The sequence below is a fragment of the Pan paniscus genome, chromosome 4 (assembly GCF_029289425.2).
Source record: "Pan paniscus chromosome 4, NHGRI_mPanPan1-v2.0_pri, whole genome shotgun sequence".
Taxonomy (NCBI): domain Eukaryota; kingdom Metazoa; phylum Chordata; class Mammalia; order Primates; family Hominidae; genus Pan; species Pan paniscus.
In genome coordinates, this window is record NC_073253.2 from 95,805,904 (window position 1) to 95,833,127 (window position 27,224).

The 27,224-nt window shown below is 35.8% G+C and overlaps 1 protein-coding gene across 1 annotated transcript in view; it reads left to right on the plus strand.

Annotated features, from left to right (window-relative positions):
- FAM174A (family with sequence similarity 174 member A) overlaps positions 1–27,224 on the plus strand; it is a 51,707-nt gene that overhangs the window by 19,080 nt on the left and 5,403 nt on the right. Inside the window, exon 2 of the mRNA XM_003828327.5 lies at positions 7,744–7,878. Within this exon, the coding sequence (XP_003828375.1) occupies positions 7,744–7,878 (135 nt within the window). The remainder of the gene's footprint in view (positions 1–7,743; positions 7,879–27,224) is intronic.

The following is a 27,224-nucleotide window of genomic DNA, read 5'->3' on the forward strand; positions in this document are numbered from 1 at the left end:
TTTTTTGAGACAGAGTCTTCACTCTGTCGCCCAGGCTGGAGTGCAGTGGCTTCATCTCAGCTCACTGCAGCCTCTGCCTCCCAGGTTCAAGCCATTCTCCTGCTTTAGCTTCCCGAGTAGCTGGGATTACAGGCGCACACCACCATGCCTAGTTAATTTTTGTATTTTTACTAGAGACAGGATTTCACCATGCTGGCCAGGCTGGTCACAAACTCCTGATGATCCACCCGCCTCAGCCTCCCAAAGTGTTGGGATTACAGGTGTGAGTCACCACGCCTGGACTATTTTTCTATTTCTACTTTCTAAAGACAATACATTTATTATTTCTTTTCTTTGTTGGCTAATTACTTTCATAAGTCTAAATCAGAGGTTAGCAAAGTATGGTCCACAGGCCAAATTCCTTCTTCTGATGTTTTTGTAAGGCCTAAGAGCTAAGAATGGTTTATCTATCTGTCTATCTATCTATCTATCAATCATCCATCTATATATTTTTAAGGGTGGTAAACAAAATGAAAATTTAAATGAATACGTCGCAGAGTGTGTCCTACAGAGCATAAAATACTATCTAATTTTTTTTTTAATTTTGGATGGGTTGCGTAGCTTCTTTTTTTTTAATTATACTTTAAGTTTTAGGGTACATGTGCACAACGTGCAGGTTTGTTACATATGTATACATGTGCCATGTTGGTGTGCTGTACCCGTTAACTCGTCATTTAACATTAGGTATATCTCCTAATGCTATCCCTCCCCCCTACCCCACCCCACAACAGGCCCCGGTGTGTGATGTTCCCCTTCCTGTGTCCATGTGTTCTCATTGTTCAATTCCCAGCTATGAGTGAGAACATGCGGTGTTTGGTTTTTTGTCCTTGCGACAGTTTGCTCAGAATGATGGTCTCCAGCTTCATCCATGTCCCTACAAAGGACATGAACTCATCATTTTTTATGGCTGCATAGTATTCCATGGTGTATATGTACCACATTTTCTTAATCCAGTCTATCATTGTTGGACATTTGGGTTGATTCCAAGTCTTTGCTATTGTGAATAGTGTTGCAATAAACATACGTGTGTGTGTGTCTTTATAGCAGCATGTTTTATAGTCCTTTGGGTATATACTCAGTAATGGGATGGCTGGGTCAAATGGTATTTCTAGTTCTAGATCCCTGAGGAATTGCCACACTGACTTCCACAACGGTTGAACTAGTTTACAGTCCCACCAACAGTGTAAAAGTGTTCCTATTTCTCCACATCCTCTCCAGCAGCTATTGTTTCCTGACTTTTTAATGATCTCCATTCTAACTGGTGTGAGATGGTATCTCATTGTGGTTTTTATTGCATTTCTCTGATGGCCAGTGATGGTGAGCATTTTTTCATGTGTGTGTGTTGGCTGCATAAATGTCTTCTTTTGAGAAGTGTCTGTTCATATCCTTTGCCCACTTTTTGATGGGGTTGTTTGTTTTTTTCTTTGAGGTTTCTTTGAGTTTTTTTCTTTTGAGTTCATTGTGGATTCTGGATATTAGCCCTTTGTCAGATGAGTAGATTGCAAAAATTTTCTCCCATTCTGTATGTTGCCTGTTCACTCTGATGGTAGTTTCTTTTGCTGTGCAGAAGCTCTTTAGTTTAATTGGATCCCATTTGTCAATTTTGGCTTTTGTTGCCATTGCTTTTGGTGTTTTCGACATGAAGTCCTTGTCCGTGCCTATGTCCTAAATGGTATTGCCTAGGTTTTCTTCTAGGGTTTTTATGGTTTTAGGTCTAACATTTAAGTCTTTAATCCATCTCGAATTAATTTTTGTATAAGGTGTAAGGAAGGGATCCAGTTTCAGCTCTCTACATATGGCTAGCCAGTTTTCCCAGCACCATTTATTAAATAGGGATCCTTTCCCCATTTCCTGTTTTTGTCAGGTTTGTCAAAGATCAGATGGTTGTAGATATGCGGCATTATTTCTGAGGGCTCTGTTCTGTTCCATTGGTCTATATCTCTGTTTTGGTATCAGTATCATGCTGTTCTGGTTACTGTAGCCTTGTAGTATAGTTTGAAGTCAGGTAGCATGATGCCTCCAGCTTTCTTCTTTTGGCTTAGGATTGACTTGGTGATGTGGGCTCTTTTTTGGTTCCATATGGACTTTAAAGTAGTTTTTTCCAATTTTATGAAGAAAGTCATTGGTAGCTTGATGGGCATGGCATTGAATCTATAAATTACCTTAGGCAGTATGCCCATTTTCACGATATTGATTCTTCCTACCCATGAGCATGGAATGTTCTTCCATTTGTTTGTATCCTCTTTTATTTCATTGAGCAGTGGTTTGTAGTTCTCCTTGAAGAGGTCCTTCACGTCCCTTGTAAGTTAGATTCCTAGGTATTTTATTCTCTTTGAAGCAATTGTGAATGGAAGTTCACTCATGATTTGGCTCTCCGTTTGTCTGTTATTGATGTAGAAGAATGCTTGTGATTTTTGCACATTGATTTTGTTTCCTGAGACTTTGCTGAAGTTGCCTATCAGCTTAAGGAGACTTTGGGCTGAGATGATGGGGTTTTCTAGATATACAATCATGTCATCTGCAAACAGGGACAATTTGACTTCCTCTTTGCCTAACTGAATACCCTTTATTTCTTTCTCCTGCCTGATTGCCCTGACCAGAACTTCCAACACTGTTGAAAGTTGAATAGGAGTGGTGAGAGAGGGCATCCCTGTCTTGTGCCCGTTTTCAAAGGGAATGCTTCCAGTTTTTGCCCATTCAGTATGATATCAGCTGTGGGTTTGTCATAGATAACTCTTATTATTTTGAGAAACGTCCCATCAATACCTAATTTATTGAGAGTTTTCAGCATGAAGGGTTGTTGAATTTTGTCAAAGGCCTTTTCTGCATCTATTGTGATAATCATGTGCTTTTTGTCATTGGTTCTGTTTATATGTTGGATTAAGTTTATTGATTTGCATATGTTCCACCAGCCTTGCATCGCAGGGATGAAGCCCACTTGATCTTGGTGGATAAGCTTTTTGATGTGCTGCTGGATTCGGTTTGCCAGTATTTTATTGAGGATTTTTGCATTGATGTTCATCAGGGATATTGGTCTAAAATTCTCTTTTTTGGTTGTGTCTCTGCCAGGCTTTGGTATCAGGATGATGCTGGCCTCATAAAATGACTTAGGGAGGATTCCCTCTTTTTCTATTGATTGGAATAGTTTCAGAAGGAATGGTACCAACTCCTCCTTGTACCTCTGGTAGAATTAGGCTGTGAATCCATCTGGTCCTGCACTCTTTTTTGGTTGATAGGCTATTAATTATTGCCTCAATTTCAGAGCCTGTTATTGGTCTACTCAGAGATTCAACTTCTTCCTGGTTTAGTCTTAGGAAGGTGTATGTGTCGAGGAATTTATCAATTTCTTCTAGATTTTCTAGTTTATTTGTGTAGAGGTGTTTATAGTATTTTCTGATGGTAGTTTGTATTGCCGTGGGATCGGTGGTCATATCCCCTTTATCATTTTTTATTGCGTCTATTTGATTCTTCGCTCTTTTCTTCTTTATTAGTCTTGCTAGCAGTCTATCAATTTTGTTGATCTTTTCAAAAAACCAGCTCCTGGATTCATTGATTTTTTTGAAGGGTTTTTTATGTCTCTATTTCCTTCAGTTCTGCTCTGATCTTAGTTATTTCTTGCCTTCTGCTAGCTTTTGAATGTGTTTACTCTTGCTTCTCTAGTTCTTTTAATTGTGATGTTAGCGTGTCAATTTTAGATCTTTCCTGCTTTCTCTTGTGGGCATTTAGTGCTATAAATTTCCCTCTACACACTGCTTTAAATGTGTCACAGAGATTCTGGTATGTTGTGTGTTTGTTCTCGTTGGTTTCAAAGAACATGTTTATTTCTGCCTTCATTTCGTTATGTACCCAGTAGTCATTCAGGAGCAGGTTGTTCAGTTTCCATGTAGTTGAGCGGTTTTGAGTGAGTTTCTTAATCCTGAATTCTAGTTTGATTGCTCTGTGGCCTGAGATACAGTTTGTTATAATTTCTGTTCTTTTACATTTGCTGAGGAGTGCTTTACTTCCAACTATGTGGTCAGTTTTGGAATAGGTGTGGTGTGCTGCTGAAAAGAATGTATATTCTGTTGATTTGGGGTGGAGAGTTCTGTAGATGTCTATTAGGTCTGCCTGGTGCAGAGCTGAGTTCAGTTCCTGGATATCCTTGTTAACTTTCTGTCTCGTTGATCTGTCTAATGTTGACAGTGGGGTGTTAAAGTCTCCCATTATTATTGTGTGGGAGTCTAAGTCTCTTTGTAGTTCTCTAAGGACTTCCTTTATGAATCTGGGTGCTCCTATATTGGGTTCATATATATTTAGGATAGTTAGCTGTTCTTGTTGAATTGATCCCTTTACCATTATGTAATGGCCTTCTTTGTCTCTTTTGATCTTTGTTGGTTTAAAGTCTGTTTTATCAGAGACTAGGATTGCAACCCCTGCCTTTTTTGTTTTCCATTTGCTTGGTAGATCTTCCTCCATCCCTTTATTTTGAGCCTACGTGTGTCTCTGCATATGAGATGGGTTTCCTGAATACAGCACACTGATGGGTCTTGACTCTTTATCCAATTTGCCAGTCTGTGTCTTTTAATTGGAGCATTTAGCCCATTTACATTTAAGGTTAATATTGTGATGTGTGAATTTGATCCTGTCATTATGATGTTAGCTGGTTATTCTGCTCCTTAGTTGATGCAGTTTCTTCCTAGCCTCGAGGGTCTTTACAGTTTAGCATGTTTTTGCAGGGGCCTGTACCAATTGTTCCTTTCCGTATTTAGTGCTTCCTTCAGGAGCTCATTTAGGGCAGGCCTGATGGTGACAAAATCTCTCAGCATTTGCTTGTCTGTAAAGTATTTTATTTCTCCTTCACTTATGAAGCTTAGTTTGGCTGGATATGAAATTCTGGTTGAAATTTCTTTTCTTTAAGAATGTTGAATATTGGCCCCCACTCTCTTCTGGCTTGTAGAGTTTCTGCCAAGAGATCAGCTGTTAGTCTGATGGGCTTCCCTTTGTGGGTAACCCGACCGTTTTCTCTGGCTGTGCTTAACATTTTTTCCTTCATTTCAACTTTGGTTAATCTGACAATTATGTGTCTTGGAGTTGCTCTTCTCGAGGAGTATCTTTGTGGTGTTCTCTGTATTTCCTGAATTTGAATGTTGGCCTGCCTTGCTAGAACTTCCCTATCCAGGGAAGTTCTCCTGGATAATATCCTGCAGAGTATTTTCCAACTTGGTTCCATCCTCCCCATCACTTTCAGGTACACCAATCAGACGTAGAGTTGGTCTTTTCACATAGTCCCATATTTCTTGGAGGCTTTGTTCGTTTCTTTTTATTCTTTTTTCTCTAAAATTCTCTTCTCGCTTCATGTCATTCATTTGATCTTCCATCACTGCTACCCTTTCTTCCGGTTGATCGCATCGGCTACTGAGGCTTGTGCATTCGTCATGTAGTTCTCTTGCCATGGTTTTCAGCTTCATCAGGTCCTTTAAGGACTTCTTTGCGTTGATTATTCTAGTTAGCCATTTGTCTAATTTTTTTTCAAGGTTTTTAACTTCTTTGCCATGGGTTCGAACTTCCTCCTTTAGCTCGGAGTAGTTTGATCGTCTGAAGCCTTCTTCTCTCAACTCGTCAAAGTCATTCTCCTTCCAGCTTTGTTCCGTTGCTGGTGAGGAGCTGCTTCCTTTGGAGGAGGAGAGGCACTCTGATTTTTAGAGTTTCCAGTTTTTCTGCTCTGTTTTTTCCCCATCTTTGTGGTTTTATCTACCTTTGGTCTTTGATGATGGTGACATACAGATGGGGTTTTGGTGTGGATATCCTTTCTGTTTGTTAGCTTTCTTTCTAACAGTCAGGCCCCTCAGCTGCAGGTCTATTGGAGTGTGCTGGAGGTCCACTCCAGACCCTGTTTGCCTGGATTTTTTATAGAGAAAGTTTAGACCTCTGGTCTACATGGTGTGTGTGGGTGTGTTTGCACACATACACACACATATACTTGTTAATGTAACAACCTAAACATACTTAATTTCTCACTGTGAAAGAAAGAGTACTTTGTATTTCATACTGCTTCATTTTTGCTAGTACTAATATTTACTGACCCTTTCATTGGTTACATTTGTAACTTTAAATGCTATGCTTAACTCTCTGTTTCCTGTTCCATCACTTTAGACGTGTATATAGATAGCTCTATAGGTAATGACTGGTGGAAATTTTCTTGGTTTGTGCTCACAATTAGTAACATTTTGTAAATTTTAACACTGAGACCAGGCACTTTACACCCAGGTGCTAATATCATACCTGATGCTTAATAAGACTCAATTATTTGTTGAAGGTATGTTTGTTTTCCAGGAGCTTCACTGTCATGTTTGAGGAGTCTCATGTTGCTCTTTACAGTTGATGTTATAGCCCAAGTATTTCTTATCCCACATATGTAAAACAGAGTAAATCAGAATTTATGTAAACTGATTTTATTTGTGATAACTTGCTGAAATATTTTCTATTTGTTTTCAAACTCCAGTGGACACTCTTGTGAAACACATTTTGCTGTGTGTGGAGTTGAAGTTGTTGCATTGGAGATGACTTAGGCATTCCTTGCAGGGTCATGGTTTTGGTCGCCAAGGTAGAAGTCACGCAGACCCTCAACAATTAATTGAAGAACATCTTAATTGATACATCACTGTGCTAGAAAGTGATTATGTAGTGGTGAATAAAGCAGTCTTGGTTGCTGCCCTCAGAGAACTTAGTGGGAGAGACAGACGAATAAACCCCACATAAACATATACATCATCACATAGGAATGCAAATTAAGGTAAATGATTTGATGGAAAAGAACAAGTTATTTGAGACACAAACTGGAAGTAGGACTCTAAATCTTGAGATTTCATTCATATGGCTAATAATGAATGTTAAGCACCCTTGAATCTTTTGAATTTCTCTAAGCCAGTGGTTCTCAAACTTGAATATGCATCAAAAGCATAAGAAATGTTTGTTAAAAGACAGGTTTCTGGGCCCCATCTTCAAAGTTTGTTATTCACTAGGTCTGGGCTAGCCATGAAGATTTGCATTTCTTGTAACTTCCTAGGTGACTGTGATTCTGCTGATCCAGAGAACCACACTGCAAGAACCACTGATCTCAGATAATGGTTTATATAACATTGGAATCACATTTAGAACCTCAACAAAATATTCATATTTAGTTCTTTTTTGCTGTACATTTTGATTCAGTTATGGCCTAAACATGGGACTTTAAAAAATACTCCCAGGTAATTCTAGTGTGCAGCTAGAGTTGTGGGCTATCAGTTTAGTCTGTGAATATGCATATACATACAGTTTCTTAGAGGGGCATCTAAACAGTGGTAAGAAAGCGTGGAGGACATGGGGAAAAGGCTGGAGCAGGAGGTTTCAGTAAAGAAGTACCTGACCTAAGTAAGCCTTTAAAAATTAAGGCTTAAAGTACGGTACCTGAATTAAGGCTTAAAAGTTATTTGTCAACACCATCAGTTGACACAGAGAGAAGAGAGTATGTCAGACAGAAGAAACAGGCAATGGCATATAAACATGTAGGAGTAGGTTTTGTTTCATGAAGTTTAATCCTAGGTGGTAAATTTGTTGCATATCTGAAATGTAACCATTCTGATATTGTTTGCTATGTCAGAAACAGAATAATAATTTATTTTACAAATAAATATAAACTATGCCATATTAAATAATTTTTCTTCATTAATTTGTTCTATTTGATAGGATGAGAAGAAGAAACCGAAAGACTAGGAGATATGGAGTTTTGGACACTAACATAGAAAATATGGAATTGACACCTTTAGAACAAGATGATGAGGATGATGACAACACATTGTTTGATGCCAATCATCCTCGAAGGTAAGTATTCCAGTAGTTTAATTCCATGAATCAGGAAGCAAGTCCTTGCCAAGTAAACTGAAGAAGTAAAGTAGACTTTCATTTAACAGCTTATATTCCAACACAGTTTCTTCAGTTCTGTTTACTGAAGTTCTTTTTGCTATCTACCCCATAGCTCACATTCACATTGTTTTGCTCAAATAGATACAAACAATAGAATACCATCTCAAAATATTTTTTTTAAATTTCTTCTTTTTTTATCTTTTATTTTAAGTTCAGGGGTACAAGTGCAGGGTCGTTACATAGGTAAACTTGTGTCATGTGGTTTTGTTGTACAGATTATTTCATCACCCAGTTATTAAGCCTAGGACCCATTAACTTCTTCATTCTTGCAATATGTATTAACTTGTGTGTGTGTGTGCATGTGTGTTTGTGTGCATGTGTGTTTGTGTGTGTGTGTGTGTGAGAAATACTTAGTAAACTTAATTTCCTTTTTGTATTCTGAAGATATTTTCTTTTTAGTTTGGGTTCTAGTGTTTGTAAGTAGTGCTGCCTTGCAGAATTGGGGGACTAATTTTTTATGGTCTGATCATGTAGCTGTAATATATATACTGAGATCTATTCTCAGTAAGTGTTAAGACCTTTCCTAAGAGGTTTAGATAAATAAAATGACATGAGTATAGAATAAATGCCAATGTAAATAGAATGGGGAAAAAAGGCAACAAAGATTCAACCTAATAAGGAAAGACATCTTGGAATCCAGAGGGATTACTTGGGTGAAGGAGAATTAGAGTCCAGAGTCAGGTACAAATGCAAAGAAAACAGAAATCTTAGGATTACAGAAAAGAAGATGACTCAACAAAAATTGGACTACTAAGTCCTGTATATCTATATTTATATCTATATATGTCTATCCATCTATCTAAGCTGTTTATATATATGCACACACACAAAGGAACTTTTAGTAATGCTGATAATTTGTTCATTTAATACAAATATGTTCATGAATTATACATTTTAATAGTATTACAGCCTGAATAGGCAAACATGAACAAAACAATTGCATCTGTTCTTTAGGCACTCACTTTCAATTAAAGACACACATAAGATGAAAGAAAAGGGACAGAAACTGATATTCCATGCAAATGGTAACCAAAACAAAGCAGGGGTTGCTAAATTTATATCAGACAAATTAGATTTTAAGTCAAAAACTATCTCTTGAGACAAAAAAAAAAGATCATTACATAGTAAAGGAGTCAATTCACTAGGAAGATATGACAATTAGTATGACTCTATCAGAGCACCTAAATTATAAAGCAAATATTGACAGATCTGAAGCAAGAAATTGACAGCCATAAAATAATTTATGGGACTTTAATATCCCACTTACAATAATGAATAGACTATCTAGACAGAAAATCAATAAAGAAACCTCTGACTTAAACAACACTGTAGACCAGTGGACCTGACAGACATATACAGAACTTTGCACCCAACAGCAGAAGAATTCACATTCTTCTCAAGTGCTCATGGGATGCACTCTGAGATAAATCATGTTAGGTCACAAAACAAGTCTTAACAACTTTAAGAAGATTGAAATTATTCCAAGTGTCTTTTCCAACCTCCATGGAATAGAAATAGAAATCAATAACAGAAGGAAAACAGGAAAAATTATAAATATGTGGAAACTAAAAGATATAGTTTGAATAAACCTCCAGGCCAAATCTCATGTCAATTGTAACCCTCCATGCTGAAATTGAAGCCTGGTCAGAGATGTTTGGGTCATGGGGACTGATCCCTCATGGCTTGGTGCTGTCCTTACGATAGTGAGTTCTTGCAAAATGTGGTTGTTTTAAGTGTGTAGCACCTGCTCCTCCTTGCTCCTATATTTGCCATTTGAAGTACCTGATCCCATTTCACCTTGCACCATGAGTAAAAGCTCCCTGATATATGCTCAGAAGCCAAGCAGATGTCAGCACCACGCTTGTATAGTCTGCAGAACCACGAGCCAATTAAACCTCTTTTCTTTATAAATTACCCAGTCTCAGGTATGTCTTTATAGCAATGAAAGAATGGACTAATACACTGAACAACACACTCTTGAGCAATTATTGGGTCAAATAGGAAATCAAAGGGAATTTTAAGAGCTATTTTGAGACCAAAAAAAATGGCATAACAAAACTTATGGGATGCAGCAAAAGCATTGCTAGGAGAGAAGTTTATAGCAATAAATGCCTATGCTATGAAAGAAGAAAGACTTCAAATAACCTAGCTTTACCCTTTCAGAAAGTGGCAAAAGAAAAACACTTTAAGCCTAAGCCTAAAATTAGCAGAACGAGGGAAATAATTAAGATTATAATAGAAATACATTAAATAGAGTTGAAAAAGACAGTGAGAAAAATCAATAAAATTAAGATTTTGTGTATAGAAAAGATAAAATCAATAAACCATTAGCTAGACTAAGCAAAAAAGAAAAGGCTCAAATAAATAAAATCAGAAATAAAAGAGAAGAAATTACAATGGGTACCTCAGAAATTAAAGAAGACATGAGACTACTGTGAACAATTATATGCCAACAAATTTGATAACCTAGAAAAATAGATAAATTCCTAGAATCATACAATCTATGAAACTTGAATCAAAAAGAAATTCAAAGTCCAAACAGACAAGTAACAAATAAGGAAATTGAATCAGTAGTCAAAACCTTCCAACAAAGAAATGTCCAAGACCATATGGCTTCATGGGTAAATTATACCAGACATTTAAAGAATTAATACTCATCCTTCTCAAATTATTCTGACAAATAGAGGAAGAAGCACTTTAAAACTCATTTTATGAGGCTAGTGTTATCCTGATACCAAAGCCAGACGAAGGAAAGCAAACCGCAGGCCAATACTCCTGATGAACATAGATACAAAAGTCCTCAATAAAATGCTAGTTACCCAAATTCAGCAGCGTATTAAAATGATGATACACCATGATTAAGTGGGATTTGTCCCTGGAATGCAAATATCTTTCAACACATGCAAATCAATGCAATAGAACACATTAATAGGTTGAAAGAAAAAAAGCCACAAGATCATTTCAGTAGACACAGAAAAAGCATTTGACAGTGCTATCCACATAGACAAATGAGGTTGCATCAAACTAAAATGCTTCTGCACAGCCAAGTAGATAATCATCAGAGTGAAAAGGAACTTTAATAATGGGACAAAATACAGGAGATCGAGACCATCCTGGCTAACACGGTGAAACCCCGTCTCTACTAAAAATACAAAAAAATTAGCCGGGCGTGATGGCGGGCGCCTGTAGTCCCAGCTGCTCGGGAGGCTGAGGCAGGAGAATGGCGTGAACCCGGGAGGCGGAGCTTGCAGTGAGCCGAGATTGCGCCACTGTACTCCAGCCTGGGCCACAGAGCGAGACTTCGTCTCCAAAAAAAAAAAAAAAAAAAAAAAAAAAAGGGACAAAATATTTATAAACCATATATGTATATACATATATATATGAGTTAATATCCAAAATTTATAAGGAGTGCATGTAAGTTAATAGCCAAAAATCTCACATAATCTGATTTTAAAATGGGCACATGACCCCTGTACTCTGTTGGTGGGAATGTAAGTTGGCACAGCTGTTATGGAAAGCAGTACAGAAATTCCTCAATAAATTAAAAATATAATTACCTTATGATTTAGCAGTTTTGCTGCTGGATATATATCCAAAGGAAACCATTATTGCATAGAGAGATCTGCACTCCCATGTTCACTGCAGCATTATTCATATTAATCAAGCTGTGGAAATAACCTAAATGTGCATTGACAGATGTATTAGTCCGTTTTCATACTGCTTGGAAGAAATATCGGAGACTGGGTAATTTATAAAGAAAAAGAGGTTTAATGGACTCACAGTTCTGCATGGCTAGGGAGGCCTCACAATCATGGCAGTAGGCAAAGGAGGAGCAAAGGCACATCTTACATGATGGCAGGCAAGAGAGCATGTGTAGGGGAACCACCCTTTATAAAACCATCAGATTTCATGAGACTTATTCAATATCATGAGAACAGCATGGGAAAAACTTGCCCCTGTGTTTCAATTACCTCCCACCAGGTTCCTTCCATGATACATGAGGATTAAGGGAGCTACAATTCAAGATGAGATTTAGGTGGGGGCACAGCCAAACCATATCAACAGATAAATGAATTTGAAAAGTATGATATATATATATATATGTACATATAATATATATAATTCCATGTATAATATACTATTGAATATTATTCAGCCTTAAAAAAAAAAGAAGAAAATCTGAACATTTGCAGCAACATGGATGAACATGGAGGAATTTATGTTATTTGAAACAATCCAAACATAGAAAGACAGATATTGCATTATCTCACTTATATATGGAATCTAAATAGTCAAGCTTATAGTAGTGAATAGAATAGGGGTTGCCAGGGGCTGTAGAGAAGGGAAAACAGGAAGATGTTAGTCAAGGGATCCAAAATTTTAGTTATGCAAAATGAGTAAGTTCATTTATGCAAGATGAATAAGCTATGCAAGATGAATAACTTGTACAGCAATGTGAATATAGTTAACAATACAATACAGTATTGTATACTTTTAAGTTTGCTAGGAGGGTAGATGTTAAGTGTTCTTGATACACACAAAAATATGTTAATCTCAAGAGGTGATGGATATGTTGATTAGCATGATTGCAGTGATTGTTTCACGTAGTATATGCACATCATGCACATCATAACATCATAACATCAAGGTAAACACCTTAAGCATATCCAATTTTTATTTACCAATTATACCTCAGTAAAGATGGAGAAATAAAAAGTTCATGAAACAGTTGTAATCTATGCTAATCATCAATTCTATAGGCCATAAAAAGTCATTTTGAAAATTTTAAGACAAGGGAAACTTTGATTACAAAGTTACGTTTTGAAGATTACCCTCACTGCATGGGTTGAAGGAGACCAAGATAAAGAGTAAGGTGACAAAGAAGAAAAGTAGTTAGATGGTGCAAATGCATGGGATGACTTGCATTACAGTTACAGCAGGAAAGGCAGAGAGGAGTGAATTATTTAAGCAGCTTTGGAAGGTATTAATTACCTTCCTTAATTACCATCTTAACCAAGATGTAGGTCCTGTTTCGAAAGTGAAAGAGCAAGAATTGGTTATAATAATGGTAAAGCATGTTTCAGGGATAAGAATGAAATCATCTTGAGTTATTTAGTAATCTGACCCAATTTACTTAATAAATAAGGCAAAACTTCTTTAATATATATCTAAATAAAGTGACAGGAACAGCATATTACTATTTACCTATTCATTAATTTATCCAACAAATGAATGATGTAGCAGCTGTCTATTTGCCAAGCACTGGTCTATGTGTTTGAGATACATTAGAGAGCAGAACAAAACAAAACAAAAAAATCTGACTTTGTGAAGTTTGGCTGCCAGTGGGGAAAAGATGAGTTAGAGAGGTTAACAGTTTATTTTTCATCTTCAGTTTTCCTTCTATATCTATCTGATTTTTTTCTTCGAGGAGCATATATTCATGCATTACTTTTTTAAAAATTATTTTTGTCTGGAAATAATTTTAAACTTACAGAAAGTTTACAAGAATAAAAACAGTACAAAATATTCTATACTTGTTTTCCAGATTTACTAGTTATTAGCATTTTATCTTATTCTCTTGATCTTTTTTTCTCTCATAATATGTATACAGAAGAATTCATCCCTCTCGTTTTGTATTTATCTGATGTTCTGATGTTTCCTCATAATTAGATTCAGGTTCTTCATTCTTAGTTGAGATACTACTTAGTTAATGCTCTCTCCTAAAAGTATCGTATCTGGAAACACAGATGTCCACTTGTACTTCATTAGCAGTGATAATTTTTATGCACCTGTTTAAGGTTTTCCTTAATTTCTCCACTGTGTTAATGATTTTTTCCCTCCATAACTAATAAGGAAACATTTTACAATCATGAAAATATCATATTTCTCATCTAAATTTCTCCCTATGTTTAACATCTGTTCATCACAATTCTTGCCTGATCTAATCTTCGTTATGAAAGTTAGAACATAATTATTTTCAAACTTCATTCTTTGTTTTCTGTTTACCAGTCAGCATTGACATTCTCCTATAAGTAAAAACCTTCCCTTCTTCCTTGTCTATCTATCATCAATATGTAATGATGATTTTCTCTTTTTCAAAGGTTCATAATTCATTGCTGTACTTATTTTAGTGCACATGTGGTCCCAGATGTGGTCAGTGGGAGCTTCTTCAAAATGGTTTCTGTCCTTGTAACTCGGTCCCATGTTTTTTAAGTACCTCCTTACTTTCCAGCCTCATCAGATGTTCTAGACTCTTTTGGATTCAGCCTTGAAATCAGGCATTTCTCCATAGAGCCCTGGTTTCTTTGAATGGGCACTAGGTAAACTCTTTGCAACTGGGTTGACTTTGTTTCTGGGCCTTTCAGCACACACTTCCATTTAATGTATGTATTTATGTATGTAATACATAAATACAACTGTGTCCATGTGCTTGCATATACACACATATATGTGTACTTTAGATATTATCACTTCACACTTCCCATTCCAGTTTCTCTCTCCTGGGTTCTTTTTTGCCTGCGTCCTTTCCATAGTTGTGTTTTTCTACTGTCATGAGATCTCTGGCTTCAATACTTTTACTAATTGGTTCAGTCTTATAATAAAACTGAATTAGTTTCTGAGTTTCTTTGCCTATTAAAGAATTGCTTTGCTTAAAAAAAACTTTCTAAAAAAATGTATGAAAGTTTGCAGTTTTCTCTTCACTGTCCCATCATGTCCAGTACTAAGGATATATAGTCAGATACTGTGTTCATAAATAATTTGGCTTAGTTCTTTCCCACACTCCTCTTCAGTGTGCTCATAGTAGTCATTTGAAATAAAATTTAATTTACTTTAGTTTGCTTTCTGTTTTAGGTTTCTTCTTCCTTTCCTATTTTTATTTTATTTTATAAGGAAAACACTAACATGCTTCCAAAAGTTAATACTATACATGAAACTTAAACACACACAAATATATACAGACACACACAAAAGTTCTAGTCTCTCTTGTATACTTTCCACTCTCTACTCCATTCTTCCCACCTCATCCTTTGAAGATAAACAACTTCATTATTTTCTGGTTTATCTTCCCTATAGTTTTTTTGGTAAAAGTTGACAGAAACATGTATTTCTTATGTTTACCTCATTTCTTACATAAGATGTAATATGCTATATATGCTCTATTATACTTTTTTGTTGTATTTGATATTTTCTATAAGTCATGCCATATATGTATGTATTATAATCACATTAGAGTAATATGTAGCTATGTCATGCCATTTACTATGTCATATGTATATGAACATATATGACATAGAGTTACATATTACTCTATAGAGGCTATTATTATATATATATATATTTACAGCTGCATATTATTCAATAGTGGCTATAGCATAATAACCATGGTTTATTCAATCACCTATGGTTTGACATTTAGGTAGTTTTTAGTTGTTTTGTAATTATAAATAGCACTGCAAGGAATAACTTTGTGCAAATGTGTTTTTGTATTGTTGGAGGTGGATTTTCAGGGTAAACTTCTGGGAGCAGAATTATGGGTCAGATAATGTGAAATCAGTTTTAATGATGAGGAATTGAAGGTGCCTATAAGATGATATCCCACTGGGCAGAGCAAATTGGATAGATTCATTCTTTCATTAAAAGCACTGATTAACTACCATGTGCCCCAGGCACTCTACTAAGCTCTGGGGATGTATACAATAGTGCACAAAAATGGACAAAATGCTCAGCCTCAGGCATTTAACAATCATATATACACATACATATATATGGAGATATATATATATATATATCTCCACAATGCAGAATGAAGGAGTCTTAGATATGGAGTTGGGATTCACAATTTTTGGGTTTTGACTAAATCGGGAATAATGCTCTTCTCTAAGCCAGATTTACTTTTCTCTTTTAAAATGAGCAATAAGGATGGATATTTCAGGGCACAAAGAAGCAAAGAATAGTCATACAGTTTTTCTATTCTCCTTTTATTCTCTTCTTGAAACAATATCAAACATCATTTAAATTACACTAATTCTAGACATCTGTGCTATTTTTTTCAGAGTCTAAAACACAGAGGTCGGGTGACTGTAATTTGGGGAAGGTGGCCACATTTCTACCACATAACAGCATTTTTAAAGAGGTGTGAGAAGAGGTGTGTTTATTCCTATTACCTTCTGTGGCTTAGACATTTTTTTCTGTAATGAGATATACATTCCAAATACCATTACTTTATTTGAAGAAGGACCCTATCTGACTTTTTAATTCAATGGGCAGAACTCGATCTGATTTTTTAATGTTGATATTAGAGATTAAACATGCATTACACTATCAATTCGTTAAACATTTTAAACTTGTGTGAAAGCTGCACACTGATCTTATTGTGGCTCACTTCAGTAAAAAATGATACTCATGGTTAATACCATTTTCCCCCAAGTAAATTGGAAGAAAAAGTCTATACTTATGTGGAGATATAAGATCTCTTTAGTCATTGAAAGAGGAGCTTGACCAAGGATTTCCCAGAACAGCTATATAATGCCTACGTCTTAATCTCTTAGATCCTTTAAATCTGTTCAGTTACATGACAAAGATGGCCAAAGATTGCAGAGGGAATTAAGATTGCTAATAGGTGGATTTTAAAATAGTTGGATATCCCGGATTATATGCATATTATATATCAAATTATTTTTATTGCTGTAGCATTATAGGAAGTAAATATCAGATAAGGCTTGCCCCAATAGTAAGTAGGTTAGCTGTCAGTTTTTTTGATATTGCTTGTTAGCATAAGTAAATTTCTTACTATTTCTAGATTGCTAAGAGTTTTTATCATGAATAGTGTTGAATTTTATCATATACTTTTTCTGCATGTACTGAAAGTGATTGTTTTTTTCCTTTTTGTAAATAAACATGGTGAATTTCATTAATTGATTCTTGAATGTTAAACCAACATAGTAGTCCTGAGACAAATCCTTCTTTGTCATGGTACCCTTTTATATATCGTTGGGTTCAATTCACTAATGTTTTCTTAAAGTATTTTTGTCTGTAGTTTATAGAGTTTATATGTACATATACATATATATGTGTGTGTATATATATATGTGTGTGTGTGTCTTTTATATTATCTTTATCATGTTTTGATATTAGGGTTTGCGTTTCTCATAAAATGTGTTGGGAAGTGATCCCTTTGCATCTATGTATTTAAAAAATCTGTGTAACACTGCCATTATTTCTTCCTTAAGTATTTGATAGAACAAATGAGTGAAACTGTTAAGTGAAGGGACTTTTTTATTGGATGAGAAGAGTTATTTAATATACATAGAGCTATTCAGATTTTCTGTTACTTCTCATGTAATTGTAAATTGCTTTATCAAGAAATTTGTCCATAATACACTGGACTTTAGAAATCAATTAAGTGGTGAATTATGTGCATAATTTTCACATAACTGCTTTTCCTTGTGATTATTTAAATACTTAAATGTATAAATATATATTCCAATAAATATATAAATATATAGAAACATTTATTTAAATTTATATTTCTATATTCCAGTATATAAATATATATGTACTTCAATATATAAAGTATATACTTAAGTGTGTGTGTGTATATATATATACACACACATCCTATTACTTTACTGTTACTTTATTATAAAGTAATAGAAAGGTTGAGAAATGTGGCATCTTTTACTGTTGTTATTGTGATCAGTAAATCTACTTTCCATTGCCAAGATTGCTACAAATACCCTGCAATGGATAGAGTAGGTTTTACAACCATTTTTACAGCAAAGTCTCTGATGGCTATAGTTACATGTGTTATATGTTACTGTACTGATTATATTAGCCACATATTTTGTTAACCAAGGCAAATTCAAGTCTGCCATCAAAGAATATCAGGAAACATATAACTGTTGCAGTTTGTGTTTTACCATTGAACTGAAAAGATGATTCCCTTGCTGACTCAGATATTCCTGATTAATTTTTTTAAGAACTGTTGAAAGTTTTACAGAAGTACTTTAAAATATTATCCATACGATTTAATAAATAAATCAGTTCAGTAGTATTCCTGCTTAAGGAAGTTATATTAATCTGTCTAATTAAATGTAGTAAAGTTGATTCAAGTAAAGGTTTTTTTTTTCTTTTTTTTATGTAATATCTTTTTTTTTTTACGTCTTTTTTTTTTAATTATACTTTAAGTTTTAGGGTACATGTGCACATTGTGCAGGTTAGTTACATATGTATACATGTGCCATGCTGGTGTGCTGCACCAACTCATTATCTAGCATTAGGTATATCTCCCGATGCTATCCCTCCCCGCTCCCCCCACCCCACAACAGTCCCCAGAGTGTGCTATTCCCCTTCCTGTGTCCATGTGATCTCATTGTTCAATTCCCACCTATGAGTGAGAATATGCGGTGTTTGGTTTTTTGTTCTTGCGATAGTTTACTGAGAATGATGATTTCCAATTTCATCCATGTCCCTACAAAGGACATGAACGCATCATTTCTATGGCTGCATAGTATTCCATGGTGTATATGTGCCACATTTTCTTAATCCAGTCTATCATTGTTGGACATTTGGGTTGATTCCAAGTCTTTGCTATTGTGAATAATGCCGCAATAAACATGTGTGTGCATGTGTCTTTATAGCAGCATGATTTATAGTCCTTTGGGTATATACCCAGTAATGGGATGGCTGGGTCAAATGGTATTTCCAGTTCTAGATCCCTGAGGAATCGCCACACTGACTTCCACAATGGTTGAACTAGTTTACAGTCCCACCAACAGTGTAAAAGTGTTCCTATTTCTCCACATCCTCTCCAGCACCTGTTGTTTCCTGACTTTTTAATGATTGCCATTCTAACTGGTGTGAGATGGTATCTCATAGTGGTTTTGATTTGCATTTCTCTGATGGCCAGTGATGATGAGCATTTTTTCATGTGTTTTTTGGCTGCATAAATGTCTTCTTTTGAGAAGTGTCTGTTCATGTCCTTCACCCACTTTTTGATGGGGTTGTTTGTTTTTTTCTTGTAAATTTGTTTGAGTTCATTGTAGATTCTGGATATTACCCGTTTGTCAGATGAGTAGGTTGCAAAAATTTTCTCCCATTTTGTAGGTTGCCTGTTCACTCTGATGGTAGTTTGTTTTGCTGTGCAGAAGCTCTTGAGTTTAATTAGATCCCATTTGTCAATTTTGTCTTTTGTTGCCATTGCTTTTGGTGTTTTAGACATGAAGTCCTTGCCCATGCCTATGTCCTGAATGGTAATGCCTAAGTTTTCTTCTAGGGTTTTTATTGTTTTAGGTCTAACGTTTAAGTCTTTAATCCATCTTGAATTGATTTTTGTATAAGGTGTAAGGAAGGGATCCAGTTTCAGCTTTCTACATATGGCTAGCCAGTTTTAGAGAATAAAATACCTGGGAATCCAACTTACAAGGGATGTGAAGGACCTCTTCAAGGAGAACTACAAACCACTGCTCAAGGAAATAAAAGAGGATACAAACAAATGGAAGAACATTCCATGCTCATGGGTAGGAAGAATCAATATCGTGAAAATGGCCATACTGCCCAAGGTAATTTACAGATTCAATGCCATCCCCATCAAGCTACCAATGCCTTTCTTCACAGAATTGGAAAAAACTACTTTAAAGTTCATATGGAACCAAAAAAGAGCCCGCATCGCCAAGTCAATCCTAAGCCAAAACAACAAAGCTGGAGGCATCACATTACCTGACTTCAAACTATACTACAAGGCTACAGTAACCAAAACAGCATGGTACTGGTACCAAAACAGAGATATAGATCAATGGAACAGAACAGAGCCCTCAGAAATAACGCCGCGTATCTACAACTATCTGATCTTTGACAAACCTGAGGGTTTTTTTTCTTAATAGAATGTGACATTTCCTAATAAAACAACACTTGAACCTGTTTTAAACTCTCTGAAAACATCCTAACTACATGGTTAAGACAGTCATGTATAAACCAATCATTATTTTTATTTGATTAATGAACTGTATATGTGAGCACAATGTACCACTGAATTGGATTCTAAAGGACAAAGAAGCATACAGTTCCGCAGATTTCCAAACTTATAATTTATTTTTATTTTTTTATTTTTTTGAGATGGAATCTTGCTCTGTCGCCCAAGCTGGAGTGCAGTGGCACTATCTCGGCTCACTGCAACCTCTGTCTCCCAGGTTCAAGCGATTCTCATGCCTCAGCCTTCCCAGTAGCTGGGATTACAGATGTGCCCACCAAGCCTGGCTGATTTTTGTATTTTTAGTAGAGACGGGATTTTACCATGTTGGCCAGGCTGGTCTCAAACTCCTAGGCTCAGGTGATCCACCCGCCTCGACCTTCCAAAGTGCTGGCATTACAGATGTGAGCCACTGCACCGGGCCTCAAACTTAAAATGTTATTTTTAAACTGATGACTTGGTCCAGCTTTCATTCTTGGAGTAAATATTTTATTTGAAATTACTAAGTCCTATTTCAGCTATCTTAACTTGTTTAGCAATAAAGCTTTTGGCTTTACTTCTATTCCTGCTTACTTCTCTCTTGTTATAATTCTTCACCCAAATTTGACTCTTATTGAATAAAAATTAGCAAAGAACCTATATTCTACTAGGGAGGAGGGGGTGGGGATAATATTCAAATAACTAAAAGCCAGAGCAGAAAAGAATATCTAAGTAAATGGTGCAGTTTTTCATAAAAGGGAATTTTTATTTCTGGCCTGGACAGAGTAAAGTAACAGAACTACAATAGGAGTGATTGTGACAACTGCTTGTTAATAAAACACACCCTTACTGCAGGACATATCAGAGACTATGCTAGGATCCAAATTCACTATGAAATCACTAAAAACATTTCTTGCAGAGTAGTTCCTATTGTTCTCATTTGAAAGATAGGAAAACTGAGGCTTAGTTCAAATGACTTCGTCTGCAATATCCTGCAATTAATCTCATTCCCTTTGTTTAATATTTATTTGATTTATACCTAAAGAGGATAATTCTAAATTCTGTTCCTTCTGTCTTCTATACTACCACTTGTATTACTGTTAATTTTTCAAATACAGACTCCCAAAATAAAGCATATAAGTAGAATGATTTGTCTGCCTTTTCAATTGCAGTACAGAATATAATTAGTCTACAGTATAACTTTTATATATATATTTTATTATACTTTGAGTTCTAGGGTACATGTGCACAACGTGCAGGTTTGTTACATATGTATACATATGCCGTGTTGGTGTGCTGCACCCATTAACTCATCATTTACATTAGGTATATCTCCTAATGCTATCCCTCCTCTCTCCCCCCACCGCATAACAGGCCCCAGTGTGTGATGTTCCCCTTCCTGTGTCCACGGGTTCTCATTGCTCAATTCCCACCTATGAGTGAGAACATGGGGTGTTTGTTTTTTTGTCCTTGCTATAGTTTGCTGAGAATGATGGTTTCCAGCTTCATCCATGTCCCTAAAACCATAAAAACCCTAGAAGAAAACCTAGGCAATACCATTCAGGACATAGGCATGGGCGAGGACTTCATGTCGAAAACACCAAAAGCAATGGCAACAAAAGACAAAATTGACAAATGGGTTCTAATTAAATTAAAGAGCTTCTGCACAGCAAAAGAAACTACCATCAGAGTGAACAGGCAACATACAGAATGGGAGAAAATTTTTGCAATCTACTCATCTGACAAAAGGCTAATATCCAGAATCTACAAAGAACTCAAACAAATTTACAAGAAAAAACCAAACAACCCCATCAAAAAGTGGGCAAAGGATATGAACAGTCTACAGTATAACTTATAATAATTCTTGTGAGATCATCCCTTACTGGTGCTGTCTTCTTGTTTAACTGTTTTTAAAATTAGTCCCTCTTCATTTTCCAAATTCTATCCACAGAATAACAGGAAGCAAGTCATTTCCAGAGAGGCAAATGAATTTCCTTGCTTACAATTTTATGAAACTAGCTTTTTGTAGTCAGCTCTTTCTGAGAGTGGTGTTTTTTAATGTGGCCTTAAATACATCAAACTATTAACAATGATTGTTATTGGTCATTAAGATGTAGAGTAATTATTTTTTCTGTTTCTTTATATTAAATTGAGCCATATGAAAATACCAATATATGGTTTAATATAAATTTCCTAAAGGAAGTGTTTTTTTTCGTGTAACAGAATGTCACAGATACGGGCCTCACCAGGCACAGTACCTCAAAGGTCTTGCTCCTCTCCTCTGTGATTCCCTTGGTTCTGCTCATTGTTCTGTGTTGGTTTTATTCTTAGGTTGATTAGAGGATCATACTAGCAGTTCCTATAATTGCAACCAGATGGTAACTTTAACTGGAAGTTAGGGCCACACTCTTTTATGTCTCTTTCTTAAGAATGAGAAAGGTTTCCCTAAAGTCCTCCCACACAGTTGTTTCTTATTTTTATTTTTTTCACATCATTGTCCAGGATTAGATTATGAGATCATTCATAAACTAAGACCTGGGGAGGAAAATGGAAGTACCATGATTAGTTCAGACTTACCAGTTGAGGTGGAATGGATATTGAGTAGCTAACCACCGTTCCACCAACTGTGTCTTGTATGTTAACCATTGAAGTTCAATACAGTCAAATGGGGAAAAATTGTAGGTTTCTGGGAAAAAAAATAGTTTGTGCTGCTTAATATAACTTTTCTTGAATTTGCTATTGTTATCCTAATTTTGTTAGTTAGAGGCAATTTTTTTGTTTAGTTGCTAAATCATTTTGCACAAAGGAATTATAAAACTGAAAAACAAATCTCAGTTCTTGCACTGTTGGTAGAATTTTCAGCTTTTCCAGAAAGAAAAACTGATGAGGAGTCAGAGGCCGCATATGCTGACTAAAAATTACTATCGCTTTTCTCGAAGCAAAATGGAGACAAATTCTCATAAGCAGTCTCAAGAAACACAAGTTTAAAAGAATGCTTTACAGCATGAATCAACAAATGGAAACAATACCTTCTTGCTATTTTGTTTGATTTAGTAAAATTATTTTTAAATTACCCTGATTTGATTATTACACATTGTATGCTTGTATCAAGATATCACAAGTACCTTATAAATATGTAAAACTATTATGTATCCATAATAATTAAAAATAATTAAGTTTTAAAATTATTTTATAATCATTTTAAATAATAATTTTATAATGATATAAAGTAGAGGACATTTTGACAATCTTGGTAACAGATTCTAAAAGCTAATATTGCTGTCATTTCAGGCTACTTTAGTAATTTCTGCCAAATATGTAGTTTAAAAAGCCCTAAATTTGCTTTTTGGCTACTGCTGTTATGCTTCATTAAATATACTATTGTGTTATATGTGTTGATTACATTTTGTGCTCAATGCGATACTTGGCCATAAAATATTTCCTGGTTATTAACATCAGTATATCAGAATCAGATTGCAGATTCAATATAAGTATTTAGTGAGAAATCCTCGTTAAGAATATCTTATTCAAACAGTTATCAATTTGAAAATACTGTAGTTCTAATTTCTAAAACACTGTCTTAATTGTTGGGTATAACATAGTATCAGAATAAACACTAACCTTAGTCAAAGTAAATAGAATATAAGATTGTATTAAAGTACTAATATTTACTTTAGAAATTTCTATTTAGTTTGTTCACTGGTATGTTGGTAGTAGGATAGTTCCTACTTAATTTTTTCTCTTAAAGGGAACTTTGCTGTGTTTGTCATTAAACAGGTAGCAAAAAAGAACTTTTATATAATTTTTTCCAAAATTTTTCTGAAGATTAAATTTGGCTATTGATGAAAAAGAAATATTTGGGATTGGAGTCACTGAATGAAGGCATGGATTCTAAGGCATTATTATTTATGAATAGCAGTTTCGTAGAGAAAGAAGAGGTATCCAGGACAATAAGTGTGTAGGATACAGCATAGCGCATACTAATAGAATGTCTTGGTTGTTTATTATTTTATAGTCTGTTTGTTTGTAGAAGAAATAGGAATCCATTGCTATAACCAGAGTAGCATTTTTATTTTTAGTACCGTGGAAATTCTGTAAATGATAGAAAACTGAGCATTTTACATAGGATCTAATCTTCAGATTTCAATGACTAAACCCTCCAGAACTGAGAAGTATTATGATAAAATAAGGAGCAACAGGACATAATCATATAGACTGAAGTGCTTCTTGAGCTTCTGTTATTGACTGAATGCCCTTAGACCAATCTCTTGAATCTTGATTCCTCCTCATTACCAATTTGCCTGCCAAATAATATAGTTGGACTGCACTTCTAAAATCTTTCCCAGTTTTTGGTCTTTGTAATTGCCTGTTTTAATCTTGTAGACTACCCTAAAAAGGCAATCCTTAGTCTTAATTGAAAGCTATTTATTTTATCCAAAACAACAACAAAAATCCAAAAAACTTAAGAACATCCAGCAAATAATTGATCAGGATGACACTAGAATTCAGGCTTCCCTTCTAGGCCAAGGTTTTTTGTCCTTCTGAATTATTTCCAAGCTTTATTTGTAGTTTTGCACTAATAAAGAAGGATATTGTTTTTCTTTTTTTAATATTTTTTCTCTATTTTTTTGATCACCATCATCCCATTCAGTACCAAGCGATATTCCTCACAGTTAATAAAAACTCAACACATGTTTGGTGATTAAAAGAATGAATGTAATTTTAAAAATATTTTTACCTATTAAGCTTAGCAGCATGCATAGCCCAATGTGTTGCATACCTATTTCAATATTTGTACCTGTTAAGCTTAGCAGCATGCGTAGCCCAATGTGTTGCATACCTATTTCAATATTTGTACCTATGAAGCTTAGCAGCATGCATAGCCCAATGTGCTGCACACGTATTTCAATATTTGTATTTATGAAGCTTAGCAGCATGTGTAGCCCATGTACTGCATACCTATTTCAAATATGTTGAAAGCCATCAAGGCATTAAATGTTGCGGTTACTTATGTTTGTTTTCATGTGAAACTATATATTTGAAATAGATTTATGTGTACTGGTAATCCATGTCACTGCCATATAATGTGATTGAGCAAGAATATAACATTCTTAGTTTTTCTTTATTTTATATTATAATGGTGGAAAACTGAAAATTCCAGTTAGTTCAGTTGTTTTCAGCTTAAATTTTGTCAATTCAGGATGTAAATATCATCCTGATAAAGATTCTACCCCTTTTTTCTCCTCTCTCTTCACTTCAAATTGATCCAAGTTCTGTGGAGACACACTTCATTATTCAGTTAATCTAAGACACCATTAATTTTAAGCAGATCATTAAGAAAGAAAAGAAATAGCTGTCAGTTAAATTGTGAAATTATGTAGTGATTTTTTTTTTTAATTGAGATGGAGTTTCGGTCTTGTCACCCAGGCTGGAGTGCGATGGCACGATCTCGTCTCACTGCAGCCTCCCGCTTCCAGGTTCAAGCAATTCTCCTGTCTCAGCCTCTCATGTAGCTGGGATTACAGATGCCCGCCGCCACACCCAGCTAATTTTTGTATTTTTTAGTAGAGATGGGGTTTCACAATGTTGACCAGGCTGGTCCTGACTTCCTGACCTCAGGTAATCTACCCACCTCAGTCACCCAAAGTGCTGGGATTACAGGCGTGAGCCACTGTGCCCGGCCGTGATATTTTTAAATTATACAAGAATTGTGCACACTAGCCTCTTAGTACTTTTCCACTGTGCTTTCTTTCTGAAGAATTTGGCAATTTATGTTTGCAGTTGTATTGCTTGGTGTATAATAGTTTCTCAAAACAGAAACTAGCAGAGTTTTCATTTATCCAGGGTATCTTTCCATCTTAAGAGATATTTGTTTTTGGCAAGCACGTATGGGATCCATGTCATCATTTAGTGCTAAATATTTGCTTCACTGATGTTAATTATAGTTTACTATTCTCTTTTATGTATTTCTACACACAAAAAAATTCGCTTCAGTGGTGATTCATGAAATAAACTTTTTGAAGGTATTTTAAACCTCATTAAATTCATCCTTATAATACCAAAAATGCATATAATTCACTCAAAGTGACAACAATGCAAAGAGCTTTGATCCACAAATACAGCCAATGGCAACTATGTAAGAATTGCCCCTGTCTGACAGCTACTGTAAGATGCCATCAATTGAAAGATGCACCTGAAGTTCAGAGATGTTAAAATGTGAAAAATGTGTGTCTTATAAACTCTGAAATATAATACCATTCATAGGAAAGGTCATACTTGCTGTATTAGGGTTCTCTAGAGGGACAAAACTAATGGAATATATATGTACGGGAATTTACTAAGTATTAACTCACACGATCACAAGGTCCCACAATAAGCCATGTGCAGGCTGAGGAGCAAGGAAAGCAGGTCCGAGTTCCAAAACTGAAGAACTTGGAGTCCGATATTCGACGACAGGAAGCATCCAGCACAGGAGAAAGATGTAGGCTGGGAGGCTAGGCCAGTCTCTCACATTTTTCTGCCGCTTATATTCTAGCCATGCTGGCGCTGATTAGATTGTGCCACCCCAGATTAAGAGTGGATCTGCCGCTCTGAGTCCACTGACTCAAATGTTAATCTCCTTTGGTAGCACCCTTACAGACATACCCAGGATCAATACTTTGTATCCTTCAGTCCAATCAAGTTGACACTCAGTATTAACCATCACACTTGCAGTCTTCTATCTTTGCTGGCCACAGGTGAGGGATAGCTTGTCCTGCTTGGTTTTGGAGCACAGCCTCTATCCCTGCCATTCTTGCCAAAAGAGGGTCCTGTTAACAGACCCACTAAGATTATACTGTGTACTCCTGGTTCTGTTGCAGAGTTTGTTTGTTTGTTTGTTTTTGTTGTTTGTTTGTTTTGAGATAGATTTTGGCTCTTGTTGCCCAGGCTGGACTACAATGGCGTGATCTCAGCTCACTGCAACCTCTGCCTCCCGGGTTCAAGCGATTCTTCTGCTTCAGCCTCCCAAGTAGCTGGGATTACAGGCGCCTGCCACCATGCCAGGCTAATTTTCTGTATTTTTAGTAGAGGCGGGGTTTCACCATGTTGGCCAGGCTGGTCTCGAACTCCTGACTGCAGGTGATCCACTCACCCGGGCCTCCCAAAGTGCAGGGATTACAGGTGTGAGCCACTGCACAAGGCCTGCGGCATTTTTTTTGAGTCAACCAGTCTACCTTCTACAACTTCTATATCACCTCTCCAGAGAGTAGGAATCCTTAGCTACTTTTCTCATACCATATTGATTCTCCACTTTTTT